Raw genomic sequence first — 14,227 nt, 5'->3', positions numbered from 1 at the left:
CCCAACAAGACCACCTATGGCAATATTTCTCCCAAGCTGAAAAGCTTCCCTCTCAGCACTGACTAAATATAATCTCTTTGGGATGGACTCATTCTCTTCCAGAAGCAGGACTTGGCGGGTCCAAGCCTCCTGTGTGATGGCTGTACCTATGTAGTGGGGCTTAAGACAAAACTCTTCCTTATCTGAGATGACCTGCAACTGGCAGAACACACCTAGAAGTAATTATAACATATTCATATTTGCCATCTTCCTGTATCTCCAAGGTGACCAAAATATTTCACTTCAGATGTATTGTGAGTGTATTCAGGGCAGTACCCGCAGTTTGATGCTATCACTTAATGCTGGAGATGCAAATGTGAATATCTCCACTGGTTCAGCACTGGGAACTTGGCACCAAGAAGGAGAAGAAGATTGTGCATGGCTTGTGGGGCATATCTTTGGATTCAGTTTGTAATACTTCCGATGCTTCTTTCTGACAGCAGAGGAATTAGGACGAGGCTTTTGATGTAATTATCAGAAAGGGTCCATAAACTTGAATAGCATATAGTGTAAGAAGCCACACTTACAGAACTGCTTTAGTCACATTCATATTAATGTCTCCATAGAAGATGGATACACTTCCAGGGTTACCCTGGTAAGGGGAGAGGTAGACAAACTAGCAACTACCAGGGCTAGGGACAGCTTTAATTTTAGAAATATTTCTACTGACTATGATACCCAAAATCAAAGAATAACTCTTAGCACAAATTTGTTGTCCAATCACAAAGTTCTTTCACATTGTATAGGTCTGGAAGGAAGAACACACCACTCATTGTGGAGCAAGGCCCACAATTGACGACATACCCCACTTTTAGTCACCAGAGACAGCTGGAGATCCAGGCACTGCATACAATTCCAATTCCCTATGGCCACACTAGGAGTTGTTGGCAGATTAGATGATTGGCTGGATGAATAGTCTACTCAATTCTAAATAAGAGGCATTAGTCATCGATCTCAGAACCTATGACACAGGATGAATTAAGATGTAGGTATTTGAGAAAATGGATGTAAGTGTTGTGTGGGTCAGACACAGGTCTGTGCCATTTCACGTCAGATCTTTATGGTATAAATCACCTGCAGAGAATATCAAAATGTATATGGCAATCTTAATAACTTGTGTAGAATATCGGTGCAGTTAAAACACTAAACTTAAGTCCTTGCTTCCCCTCCTGCTTGACAAAACAAGACCATCGCTATGCTGATGTTGATTCTGGTCCACATAAAAAAATAGAATTGCTGGATGGTGCATTAAGAGAGCTCCTAGTGTGAGGACCAAGAGTGCATGGAAGGATCTGCATGAACCATTGGCCTCAGATGTACCTTAGCTTTTACGCCTCCCTTAGATGTCAAGTGTTCACACCTGTTGTTAATGAAAAAAGTAGACAAACACAGACAATGAAAAGTTTGCATTTTCAGGACTATGTGCTCTCCCTCTTACATGAGATTGTGTTTCTTTCTAAATGAAACACAGAAGGCAGGGGCATTTTACTACTGGTATTTTAATTTATTTAGTAACACTCGTTTTGCAAATGACCCATCAGCTTCGCCAAAATGACCTTAGAGTGAACTGATTCAAGACAATCCAAAAGGAAGACCGGTTAGTGGTTGACTCGACTACATTCAGTCCTAAAGTTACTACATGTGCCCTCGAAAGCAGAGTCTCGTGCTGGTCGCTCACCTTTCTCTAATGAAATAAAATATTTTCATTATTTCCTCCTTGTCCTAAAGAAGATTCTTTGCCTTAGCGTGAATAATATTGCTTGCCCTTACTAAAAATCTATCCAACTAACATCTACCTACCAGAAGTAACACAGCATCCAAGCTACATGGAAGCCGTCTACACCGAGTCCGACCGTTTCGGCTGCCAGAAAGCTAGAAACTCACACCAGTCATTTCCGGGGTCACCCCGTCTGCATGGATACATCTTCCTGAGCACCTCAGGATGGAAACGTTTGTGGGCCTGTTTGTAAAAGCGCGGGAACACCTCAAATGTCTCCAATGTGATCAGGAGTACAAAGGCTTCTGTTTCTTTTGCAAATCGAGAATTTTCAATTGATTAGGTTTTGTTTTGAAAAGTCAATTTTTACGTAACGTTGCCGTGCTTTTCATCAAGACTGTACATTAAATAAATGTATATGATATCAATATAACAGAATGAGTCGCAATCACAGGGAATGAACCAGAGAAGAAATCAGTCACTGCTGCAGCAAAGTCACTTCTGACCCGAGTGGCATCTGCGACCCCCATCTATAAACGTCCACATAGACGCTCAAAAAAACCTATGATTCAGAGCAATCTCCTGTCAGCTGCATCTCCAAACAAGTATCAAAAGAACACTGGCTGTTGTGTAGGGTGCAGAGGGTAGAAACATAAATTGCCTTTTATCTGGTGTTTTTTGATCAGTTTATAGAAACAACTGTAAAGGTTGTGCATGAATTCGGGCAAAATTATTTAAAATTGGTATCCCGCGGTGTGTTCACAAAATTCATCATTTTGGGCATTACTTTATGGGATAATGATGCATTAATTGTTACATTTTAAGCATGCCATCAGGAGATTTTATGCGGACAGTCTAATAAATGTAAAATTACCAAAATGTCAGCCTGACGACGAGGCATGAAAACAAGGCCCTCATTACAAGAGGCCGGATAATGGGTCGGATTATCCCAACTCCGGAGTTACTGATAACGATAGCTCCCAGTGTTGGGGAAAACCCGGCCTATCAGGAGTTGGACTCTTAAGGTCCAATACAAAATGACGGAATTGGACATTTTGTGTCATATTCCCTTGGTTATGGCTCATTTTGTGTCGGACTTTCGTCCGCAGTATTCAGATGCTTCAGCAGCCAAAACCACAGGTGAAATTAAAAAGAAGTGTCTAAGAGGCCTGGTAGCTACCGTTACTGCCCTACTGAGATTAAGAGGCCCGGGAGCTACCCTCACTGCCCCACTGGGATTATCTACCCTTACTGCCCCACTGGGATTAAGAGGCCCAGTAGCTACCCTTACTGCCCCACTGAGATTAAGAGGTCCGGTAGCTACTATTACTGCCCCATTGGGATTAAGAGGCCCAGTAGCTACCCTTACTGCCCCACTGGGATTAAGAGGCCCAGTAGCTACCCTTACTACCCCACTGGGATTAAGAGGCACGGTAGTTACCCTTACTGCCCCACTGGGATCAAGAGGTCCGGTAGCTACTGTTACTGCCCTTCTGGGATTAAGAGGCCCGGTAGCTACCCTTACTGCCCCACTGGAATTAAGAGGCCCGGTAGCTACCCTTGCAGCCCCACTGGGATTAGGAGGCCTGGTAACTAGAGGTACTGCCCTACTGGGATTAAGAGGCCCGGTAGCTACCCTTACTGCCCCGCTGGAATTAAGAGGCCCGGTAGCAACCCTTGCAGGCGCAGCCCCACTGGGATTAGGAGGCCTGGTAACTAGAGGTACTGCCCCACTGGGATTAAGAGGCCCAGTAGCTACCCTTACTGCCCGCTGGAATTAAGAGGCCCTGTAGCTACCCTTACTGCCCGCTGGAATTAAGAGGCCCTGTAGCTACCCTTACTGCCCCGCTGCAATTAAGAGGCCCGGTAGCTACCCTTACTGTCCCACTGGGATTAAGAGGTTCGGTAGTTACCCTTACTGCCCTACTGGGATTTAGAGGCCGCGGTGTTCACCTTTCTAATGTTTGTTCACCTTCACGGGTTGTGCAAAACTTCCTGCTTACTAAAATGTTCATTTTTAGTTAATAAAAGGCCTACTGTCCTCTGTGTAACAACCACACTATTGTGAATTTGTGCCATTTTGATACACAGAGCTTGCAACCGCATACTGAAAGGCTGAGAGTAGCAATGCTCAGCCCAGACGTCTGCTTTTCCGAATCCCGACAACAGGGAAAGCTGATGATGAGGTAAATCTGCTATTACTGCCGATAAAAACATGAAGGCGGTTTATTTTAGAGGGATATTTTAAAATATTCAGAAGTCAACCTGAAAATACCCATCCATGTTAGAGCAGTAATTTCAATGGAGCAGCATATGTAAGTGTGAGTTTTTGTTTTTTTAACTAAGGTGTTTTCACACCCTCGTTTCTTCAAAACCCAATAACAGATGCACCAGGTCTACTTTTATTTCGCTGACGTGAATGTTGACTGCAATTTGCAAACAACGTGTGCTGCACATCTGCACCATTTTCATTGGCCGAGGTGGCATTATGCATTCATGAGGTTTATTTCTCACTGTTTATTTTACTAGTCTCGAGTACATTAATATAGCGCACAACTATTTTTGGAGGGGAATTGAAAATAGAGCCCTAGCTTTGCCCACAGATGAAAAGAAACATAAAAGCTCGAATGGCTCGAAGGGTGAACATTCCTGTGATATTGCATTTCTTTCCAATACAATCCGAAATGATTAGACTGTTCATTTTTCTCATTTTGGACCTACCCGGCATGATAATATCGGAAAAACCGAGCTTTCTTGTTAGAGACACCCCGCGGGCAAACACAGTCATGTACTCCCGTCTAATCTGTTCGATGTCCCCGGCCAGCAACTGGAAGGAAACCGCCAGACCTAGGAGGAAAAACATACATGTGGCATCAGTTTAGCAGGAAACTGCGACTTGTGAACGCTGCTTAGCAACACCCAGCGCAGCCGCTGTGGGAAGCAAGGAAACCAGTAAATAAAACAGTGAATTATTCAGGCCCGGAAGTAAGTGCTACATTTCCCCAGCGTTACCTCTTGCTCCCTTCAGGGGCACAGTGCAAACTGCAGTTGATCTTGTATTTAAAATGCAGGTGAAGTCAACCATTTGGGAGGGTGATATCAATAAGGCGAATGAACACTCTTTGGAGGGTGATATAGGTATGTAAAGTGGAAGGCATTGTTTTTGGCAGACAGGTGAGTGGAAGTAAGAATAGGGTGATAGCAGCAAAATATAGTGAAATGACAGGTATGCATACTGAAACACAGGTAACTCAGTCACAAAAAGCGTTTCCTGGCACTAATCCCATCTGCATACCAACTAGAAGTGGATGACCCCATTAAAGCTCAAGCCAAACGCCTGGCTCTGGCCTCTAGGACCCTCACTCCCAGAACGCACGGAGCTTTCATTGAAGGAGATGTGGCTTAGAAGCTAGAGCAGCTGACCTTGGAACTGGGGAACCAGGTTCGAATCCCAGCCTCCTCTCAGCATCCTGCGAATCTCGGCAAATCACTTAATCTCCCTCCACCAGAAAAATAGCAATGTTAGCTCTGGGTCTGTCGTAAATCGCTCTAATATCTTTGGGTCAGATTTCCACTACGAAAAACTGCCAAAAAGGCAGATTTTTGTTGGTCATAAAGATGATGCACTAAATTTTTATAAGTTTGAATTGCACAGTGTGAAACTAGAACACCAGGAATCAATCCCGGCTTCCCTCATTAACCAAACTGTGTGATCCTAGGCAAATAATTTATTTTACCAAGCCACCTTCCTCCTCAGCACATATGATAATATGTGATAATCCGCTGCTACCCATAACTTTCCACTGCCGCTTCAGCAATGTTGAGGGGGCAGGGTGGCAGTGGCGTAGCTAGTGGGAAAGGGCGGTCCGCCCCAGGCGGCACTGTTTTTGGGGGCAGAGGAGGTGAGCAAGTCGGGTTTGGCGACAACAACCCTGCCCCGCGAACAAGTCAACCCCCAGCTCTTACCTGCACCGGGCGGGAAATTTAGGTGCCGCTCTGGTTGGCAATAGATCTAGCAACGTCACTGGAGGGGGATCCGTCCCCAAAAGGAGACAGGGGTCCATGTAGGCACTCTTCCACTCCTGTGCATGACCATCCACAACAGTTGACTAAAAATGCCTGCATACATAACTCAGCAGCAGACAGCCCAGGGCCAGGGCAGTTATGAAAAATTATTACCTGCTGCCTTTCACGGGCACCACTATCTTCCGGCTCTTCGCACTTAGGTCACCATTTGGCAAACTCCCCCTCCCTGACCCATGGGGTGTTTGCCTGGCACTGTTGTGGGTGGTTAGCCAGTTGCTGCATGCCCTGAACACAGTTTCAGTTATTAATGTTCTCTGTAACCACACCCAGAGCACAAGCTTTTTAAGATATCAACTCACTCGCATACAGTGGATGGAGGGGTGGTGGAGGGTGGGTGGCCCGGTAAGGGAGGCAACTCTGGGACCCAAACCAACACATCACTGACACATGCCACACTGCCTACAGACGTGATTCCTCAATGTTAGAGGCATGCACACAGCGCACTGCCATTACTCAATTTATTCCTACAGTAGGCGAAGCGGCACACACATATGCTTCCTCCAGGAAACTCACCTCGTCGGCGGAGAATAGCCGCTATGTAAGTGCTGGAGAGATACCATTTATGGCACCACATAATCTGCCTAACTGATCTCGTTACACCTGGGCACACCTTTCCAGCTGCTTACCACTGTGATAGATAGCGAGGGAAGGTTTGTATTTACTGAGGACTGGTTAGATGGCACCCAGGTACTCTTGGGATTCGCTTATGTGTCCAAATCGTACCAAGCCAGTTTTTGGGCGACCCTATCAGGGGTTCTAGCCCAATAGACTGACATCCTGTGGATACTAGGTGGGGATTACAATAATTTACTAGATGTCCAGCTCGATAGGTCACACCCATCTCTACCACGCCAGTGCACATCTATTCCACACAATTTGCCCACTGGGTACGGCACTAGACTTTATTGGATGCCTGGAAAGCACACAATCCTAATCTCAAGCAATACTCACACTATTCGGCTTATACGTTCGCCTTGATTGATTCCTCTGCTCTTCTTCCATCCTAATACAAATCAAACATTCAGACTACCTAGGGCGTATCGTATCCGACCATGTAGAGGGCACCATTGGCATGGACTGGAGCGCACCGATTTCACCAGTCCCCACATGACGTCTACCAACGGATGTCTGCCAATTTACACATATAGACTGCTACTTTGCTGAAAACCATGCAAAAGCCACCACATGCGCCACTGAGTGGGACTCCTTTAAGGTGGTCACCAGAGGTATCTGCATTCAATAGACTGTAGGGTTGTGCTAGGAACTTGACAGGGAACGTGTAGAGACAGAGTAGACCCTGTCAAATCTTGAACAGCAGGCCCCACAGAATGCTGACACACATACAGCCCTGACGGAAGCTAAATACCGACATCCTTCTCTCCTAAAGCGTCTGTGCTGTTACAATCTCACGGCCTACACGGCTCGCGTACACTCTACGGGGATAATCCTAGCATCTCCTGCCATGGTGACTGATATGTCAGGGAACCCAGTGCACCTCTTTAAATGGAGTTAGACCCTAGCCAAGGCCCCCCTTACGTTTACAACAAGCTAATTTACAAGAATTCTATAAATACTACTCTAGCCTCTACCGGGCACCCCTTACTCCACTTTTTGATGCAGCGGCATAATTCCTGGAAGATCTCCCCATCCCCAGCATCTCAGCAATTGCACGAAAAGAGCTTGATGACCCCTTCACAGTGGTGGAGGTGAAAAAAGTAATCCACAAATTAGCTAGGAATGAAACACCAGGCATGGATGGACTACTACCGGAGCACTATGACAGATAATCTGTCCATTTAACTTCTAAATTGGCCCGCATATATTATGAAGCACTTGATGCCAGGACACTTGCGTCATTCCTACAGTCCCTTCTCTCCCTCCTCAAGCCCACCTGTCCTTCTACCAGCCCATTGCCATTCTAGGCGCAGTTTAAGAAATATTGGGTAAAATACTAGCAGATTGCTACCTCCAGACACTGCCCAATGTCATAGATCCAGACCAAAACTGATTTGTTCCCGGCCATAGCACATCGCATAATCTTAGGCGGCTCTTCCATGTGATGTACCAGGCGTCGTTGCAATTCCCGCATGTTGTGAGCTTTGTACTTGACCTGGAGAAGGCATTTGATAATCTGTCTTGGTATTACCTTTTCAAAATACTGTCCAGACTTGGTATTGGTATATGTCTCCTAGCGTATACAAAGTTACTATACACCAGCCCGTCCTCCAGGTTATGAATCGACCGCTTAATTTCACCCCTTTCCTAGCAGTACAGGGAGCTCACCAGGGCTGCCCTCTCTCTCCTATACGCCATCGCCATAGAACCCCTGGCCATCCACCTTCAGAAGGAGGGACAGCAACTGGGGATCCCACTAGACAGGACAACCCAAGCAGTGTCATATGCCGCAGACCTCCTGTTGTAACTTTGCAATTCCAACATCGACTCTGAGGCAATATACACAAACCTCCAAGATTCTGAGGGGTGGAGGGCCTACAAATGAACCCGGCAAAGTCGTACATCTTTCTCCTTCAACATGACAAGCCGTTGAAGCCACTTCAACTAGGCGGTACTCAGCTGACCTGGGCAGGGGAAACAGTTCGCTATCTCGGAATCTACCTATACAATTCCCAGCCCAACTTATTAGAGGTGAACTTAAAACATAATTTACTTTGTTCTCCCAACATAACTTTAGCAGAATCAAGCCATGCCATCAGACTGACCATCAAACTCCGAAATGGAAAACACCAGACTAGTTGTAACAAGCCTCAAATGATGCCCAGATTACATTTAAAATTCTGTGTATATTGCGCACAACACATTCCACTAGAAATGTAGGCTTACTCCAAATATGGCACGCCAGTATAATTCAGTCAACATTTTCAGCACTCTCACATAAAAAATTTGCAGAAAAGTTGAAATGGCTAAAGCATGCATGGGCATAGATCGCTAGGAGTATACGGAGAGCAACTCTGAAAAGTTCTCAACCCAAAGTGGAGAGAAGAATACTTAAGTTTTACAGATCCATGCAGTACAAATAATTTCTTTACATTCTGGGACTAGCGCAACTTTAGAGTCGGTCTGGACTGGACTGAAAGAGAAAGTTGATTTCAACCACTGCTCTCATAAAGTAACCCCACAGTCATGCCAATACCACCCTCCCTTAAGCTGTACAGAAACTGACCCTTAATTAGGAAGAAAGAAACAGACCTTAAGACCATGCAAAAAATGATGCTTGACAGGACAGTTCTATCCCCGTGAATACTGTACCATCTCCAACACGTGCACTGAAGGAGCTTTAAAGAAGCACGGCAACACAAGAAGACTGCATGACAAGGCGGAGGAGTGTTGGTGCTCTTGGCCTATTCACGTAAGTGTGGGTCAGAGGTGTGCAAGTCCTTTGATTTCGAAGCAGAGCTGACGGCCATCAATCCTGTTCTACTTCAACACCTCGGACTTCTAGTCTGCAACAGCCATGAAAGAGCTGAGCTCGTCCTGGAGTAAGCCGGATCTCAGACTCCTCAGCACTGCCATCAAACAGGGGTTGGAGCTGACCAATGCATGGGATAAGTAATGTTCTGAACTGCAATTTCTGGGGACTCATTTGTGAGGTTTTTTAACAGAAGAGCCAGTAAATAAAAGAAAGGCAAGTGCTATATAAAAGTATTTTACAAATCACATTCACCAAATACCAGATGGAAAATATATGTAGGTCATCGGAACAAATTAGAAGAATACTATGTGCCAAAATATTGAAGGTAGCATAGATTACAGAATTGGGACCTCTCAATATCAATTGGTGTGCAACAAGAACCTGTTTCTCTGCTGGATGTTAATGATATATAAAGGAATCTTGCATTACAAATAAATATCATCCATTGTAAATTTAAAAAGCAATACGTTATCAAGAACTATTTTCCAAACTAAGTTTGTGCAATATCAGGGAATGATATTTTATAGATAAATGCTAATAAACTGGAAAAAACATTTATGATTAATACCTTTTTTTCCAGAATACACTCACCGCTATTGGACCCCGCGAGGCTGTAGCGAGCATTTTGCTTCTTTATAATATTTTCATGAATTTGACACCATTCACTTTCTGTGTTGCACCTGAAAAAAAGGCAAGATGTCTGTTATGGAATTGGTTCACTACTGCTAAAGGTCCCTTTTTGCACTGCTATGACCCCAAATAATTGAACACTTAATTTGAGAGACGATTAACGTAACATGAGAGGTTACTCACCTTTAGTAACCAAGATGTTTTTAGTCACGTCACATGCTCTAAAGAAAGTTAAACCTCATAGAGGCAGGACTGTAAAGTGTACCTTAAAAGTGTAATAAAGATTGTGACACACTCCTGTGAAGCTCAGACTAGATCCCTCCCGTCCACTGCATGGCTCAGTCAGCAGTTCTGAAAATGGACCTCTGTAGGCCAGTGTCACTAGGAGCTTAGCAGAGTAGGGTGAGGAGGCTGGAAACTGGTGATGGAAGATAGAAAGAGCTAGGACTGCCTGAATTTCTCAAGGTGAATACCTTTTCATTGCTCATTAATGAGGCCCATTTCCATTCAAGATGCTTAGAAATGAAAGAATGAATAGCTATGTAGCACAGCAGTTCAAACTGAATCTGCTTATGGTGCTTCCTGCTAGATACAAATGCCTGGAAGACTGAAAAACAGATGGCTTTTCCCGAAGGTTAGGTGCTTGGCTTCTGTGCAAGCCACAAGAACATTGTCCTAAAGCCATGGTCCCTGGATCTCAAAGTTTCAGCATTGCTTTGCACTACAGCACAATGGACCTAGAAAAGGGCATTGCCTCTTTAACACAGGAGCTGGGTGGTGATGTAATGTTGTATGATTCTGATGGTGTAGTTAGGGCCGTCCCAAGAACGTACGAGTCATATGGGGCTGGAAGATGAATTGTCTGTACAGAAAGACATGCTTATACTTTCAGAGATGACATGGCTGCGTCTCTGAACGTCCTGATGCAGTTTTCTGAACAACTAGGAGAAAAGAGATTCAGTATGCTGCTGAGGTAGAGTGACATGTTGTTGACATCTTGGAAGTTGATGGAATTATTAGGGCGTCCTCAGGAGGGAAGACAGTGAAGCAGCATTAGAACAGGTGGAGGGTATGCGCTCAACCTGTGGTGTCTGTTTTTCTAGTAGCACCAAGGACGAGAAATGTATTGGTTGGCAGCTGCTAGTCAATCGGGCCTGCCATCAAAGAACTAAAGATTTATGGCAGCCATCAGGTTGCCATAAGCCCTTATCTGATTTGCATTTAGTATTTATTGCTTCTAGACATAGGGTCTGATCTAGATCTTGGCAGACGGGTTACTCTGTCACAACAGTTATAAGAGAACAGCTTTCTTTCCTGCAAGAAATGCTAGCTTGGTTAGTGTCATGAATATCATGCAGAGTTCTTTTGTGCTACTATTGACCAGGTCAATCAGTCCTAGGTATACCCTTTCCATCCTCTAATGAGGAGTAAGGGTTAACTGGATCCACTCAACTGACCCCCCTGCTCTCAGATATGCCACCTCCTTTCAAATTGTGTGCATTTTCTTGGGGTTTCCCTCAAAACAGGGACAGCCATTCATTGTTCTGGTATTATGGTGAGAGCACTTTGAGTTTCAAGATTGGCACATAGAATAGTGCCAGATTGTCCCGAAATGGCCATTTCATACTGATTCTTTTGTGCAATCAAGCAGTTCTTATTAAATGGTTTAGGTGCTCAAATTGGAATGTGCAGGTCTAGATATTCAATCTGGGATTGTATTCTTGGAACATAACCACTTTAAAAAGTTCCACAATGAAAAGAAAGTAAGTTTGTTTCTTATTTAATCCCAGCCAACTACTAAACCTTTGAGAAACTTTTCATTTATGAAAGAATGTTCTCACAATATCAATCAGTTGTGATAGACAGCCCTAAATTAACAGATGGTCAAACAGATGAACGCAAAATCACACACACTCCATATGATCTGTACCACATTTTATATTGAATGCACGCACACTATACTTATATGCCTCATCAAGACTTTTGGACATAGGTCAGTGGCAGAACGAAACCTATGGAATAAGGAAAAATAGGTTCTTACATGTAGACTTTAAGGCTCATGTCATCCTTTGGCTCTCCTGACAGCAAATCGGCAATACTGAGTACTGCACAGCCAAACGGGCGTCGGTATTGAACATTGGATGCATTCTTCTTTTCTCCGGCTCCCATGCGGCCTGTGAAATAAATGACCCCCGTTATATACTGTACTTCAATGCCTCATGAACATACAGACACTTAACAGAGATATAAGCAGGCTGTGCAAGATAATTAATAAAACCAAAATACATTCAGAGAAAAAAATGCTAATAAGATCTGTGCAAAAATCTTTTGTCAAGTTGAATGCTGGTTTCATCTACTCTTCTCAAGCTACATTCAAGCAATTACATTGATACTCTTCAGACATTATTGTATTTGGTTTATTTTATTTCTTTAAAGTCTTTATCTGCACCTCTTAATTATAAACAGAAGATTTGTGTATACACATGGGTGTCTTTTAATTTATTAAACTCTAAAGTGAATACCTGCACTCCAACAAATTCAGAGAGGTAAATTGATCTGGACACTAGATAGAATGTTCAGTTTGGGTCATTATGTGCATTTGTTTGAGCATCTGCACATGTCTGGATTCCCCATGAACATCTCGTCACATGTAATGCTTACTTACCATTTGCATGGACCAGATTTTTTAACTTTTTACCATAATAGCTTTTCGCTTCAAACCAACGCAATTGGTTTCTACAAAACATCTTCACTTGTCACCAAGGAATTGTGATGCAGCTAATAAGCTGCTAGATCTTTTATTTGACACATAAACCAATTGTGAGACATTTTGAGTAAACTATGAATAAACACGCTCCAATTACATGTTACATAAGCATGGGAAATAAAATATGAGAGAACTTAGTTACTGCATCGTAAAAGCATATAGATGAAGGTAGAATAGGCGAAATTGTATTAATTGAATGATATAGGTTCTAATTTTATTGAACATTCATAGTATGTTATTTCAATATGTATTAGTGTTAAAATGATGTACTCGCGTGTTAGGAAATCCCTACTGATCCTCATCGAAATAGTAATGGGTGTAAAGAACTTATGAAACCCAATGTACTCTAGTTATTTTTACATGATACTGAAGGGTTTCAATCAGAATTTTATCATTGCATATGATTAAATTGTGCACCAAATGAGAAAAGATTAAGTGGTGCTGTATAGCCATATTGATTGCAAACAGATCAAAACCTTTCGAATATGATCTTCATATATGTACTAATGTAAACTACTTGAAACAATATTAATATTTTAAGTTTAGAAATAATTTTACTCTAAAAATAGTTATATGTCATAAATACATACGAATTTTGTAACACAATTAATGATATTTTCTGAGTGCTTTTAAGTTGAAAAGATAATAATCTTATTGTCCACTACAAAATGTATGTTTTCATTATTATATATTCTCCATAATTTTAAATCAAATTTAATATAGGCCTGCATTTTCTTATTCTGTCTTGCCTTACACTTGTGAGAAAGTTTCATAAACTTACAATGGAAAGCGAAACTGTGTCTTACTGTAAGAGTTTTCACTTACAAGGACTCATTGCAACAAAGTTGATACTTTGGGAACATTTGCTATGGGTTCATTTTAACTCCCTTATGTGCCTACTACTAAAAGATCACTGTTTGAAAGTTTACGTAAACCGGATGATCTGACTACTTACGTGACCAGCACCACCTCTTTCTATAATATGTGTCTTCTTTATGTCTCAAAACAACCATCCTACACGAACTGATCAATGGACTGAGTGGTCTGACACAATGTGGTGACTAAGGAAGTATCACCATCAGAACTAGAGGATTATAATATACATTGATTTTCAAGGAGAGAAAGGGAGGTTTTTCCGATTCTAACCAATCCTGAGCCCAGACACTGCCTTTGATTGGGAACTTTTGTGGACTCCACGTTCTTTTCTTTCAGACTGATGCATGGGCTGTGTGCGTCATTTCGTGGACTCTTTTTCCTCATGGGACACTGTATTTGAGCTGTCATGGCTCATGTCCTTGCTGAACTTACCAGAGCAAGCCCAAATTAATTAGGCTGTCCTGCTCTCTTTAGATCTTAAATGCCAAATAATGATGCACTTTCCCTTTTTAACATTTTCAATCTACATTAACAAAGTATAGATAATGACTCGTCATGATTTGGTTCCTCAAGATTAATTGTGAATTCCAATTTATTGATTAATGACAGGGAGAAATCGGCATAGAGAAATCTACGAACATCAGACACTAATGTTACTGTTTTGCATTGCCTTAATAGGATT

General features: G+C 42.8%; 1 protein-coding gene across 3 annotated transcripts in view; it reads right to left on the bottom strand.

Annotated features, from left to right (window-relative positions):
- Positions 1 to 14,227, bottom strand: part of DOCK4 (dedicator of cytokinesis 4) — a 1,768,257-nt gene that overhangs the window by 1,116,921 nt on the left and 637,109 nt on the right. For all 3 annotated transcript variants that reach the window (XM_085653188.1, XM_085653189.1, XM_085653190.1), the window contains exons 11-13: positions 11,944 to 12,076; positions 9,864 to 9,952; positions 4,478 to 4,603 (exon numbers count right to left, since the gene is read on the bottom strand). In XM_085653188.1, the coding sequence (XP_085509314.1) occupies positions 4,478 to 4,603; positions 9,864 to 9,952; positions 11,944 to 12,076 (348 nt within the window). The remainder of the gene's footprint in view (positions 1 to 4,477; positions 4,604 to 9,863; positions 9,953 to 11,943; positions 12,077 to 14,227) is intronic.

Source organism: Triturus cristatus, chromosome 4_1, assembly GCF_964204655.1.
Source record: "Triturus cristatus chromosome 4_1, aTriCri1.1, whole genome shotgun sequence".
Lineage (NCBI taxonomy): Eukaryota > Metazoa > Chordata > Amphibia > Caudata > Salamandridae > Triturus > Triturus cristatus.
This window is presented reverse-complemented; position numbering and strand designations above follow the sequence as displayed.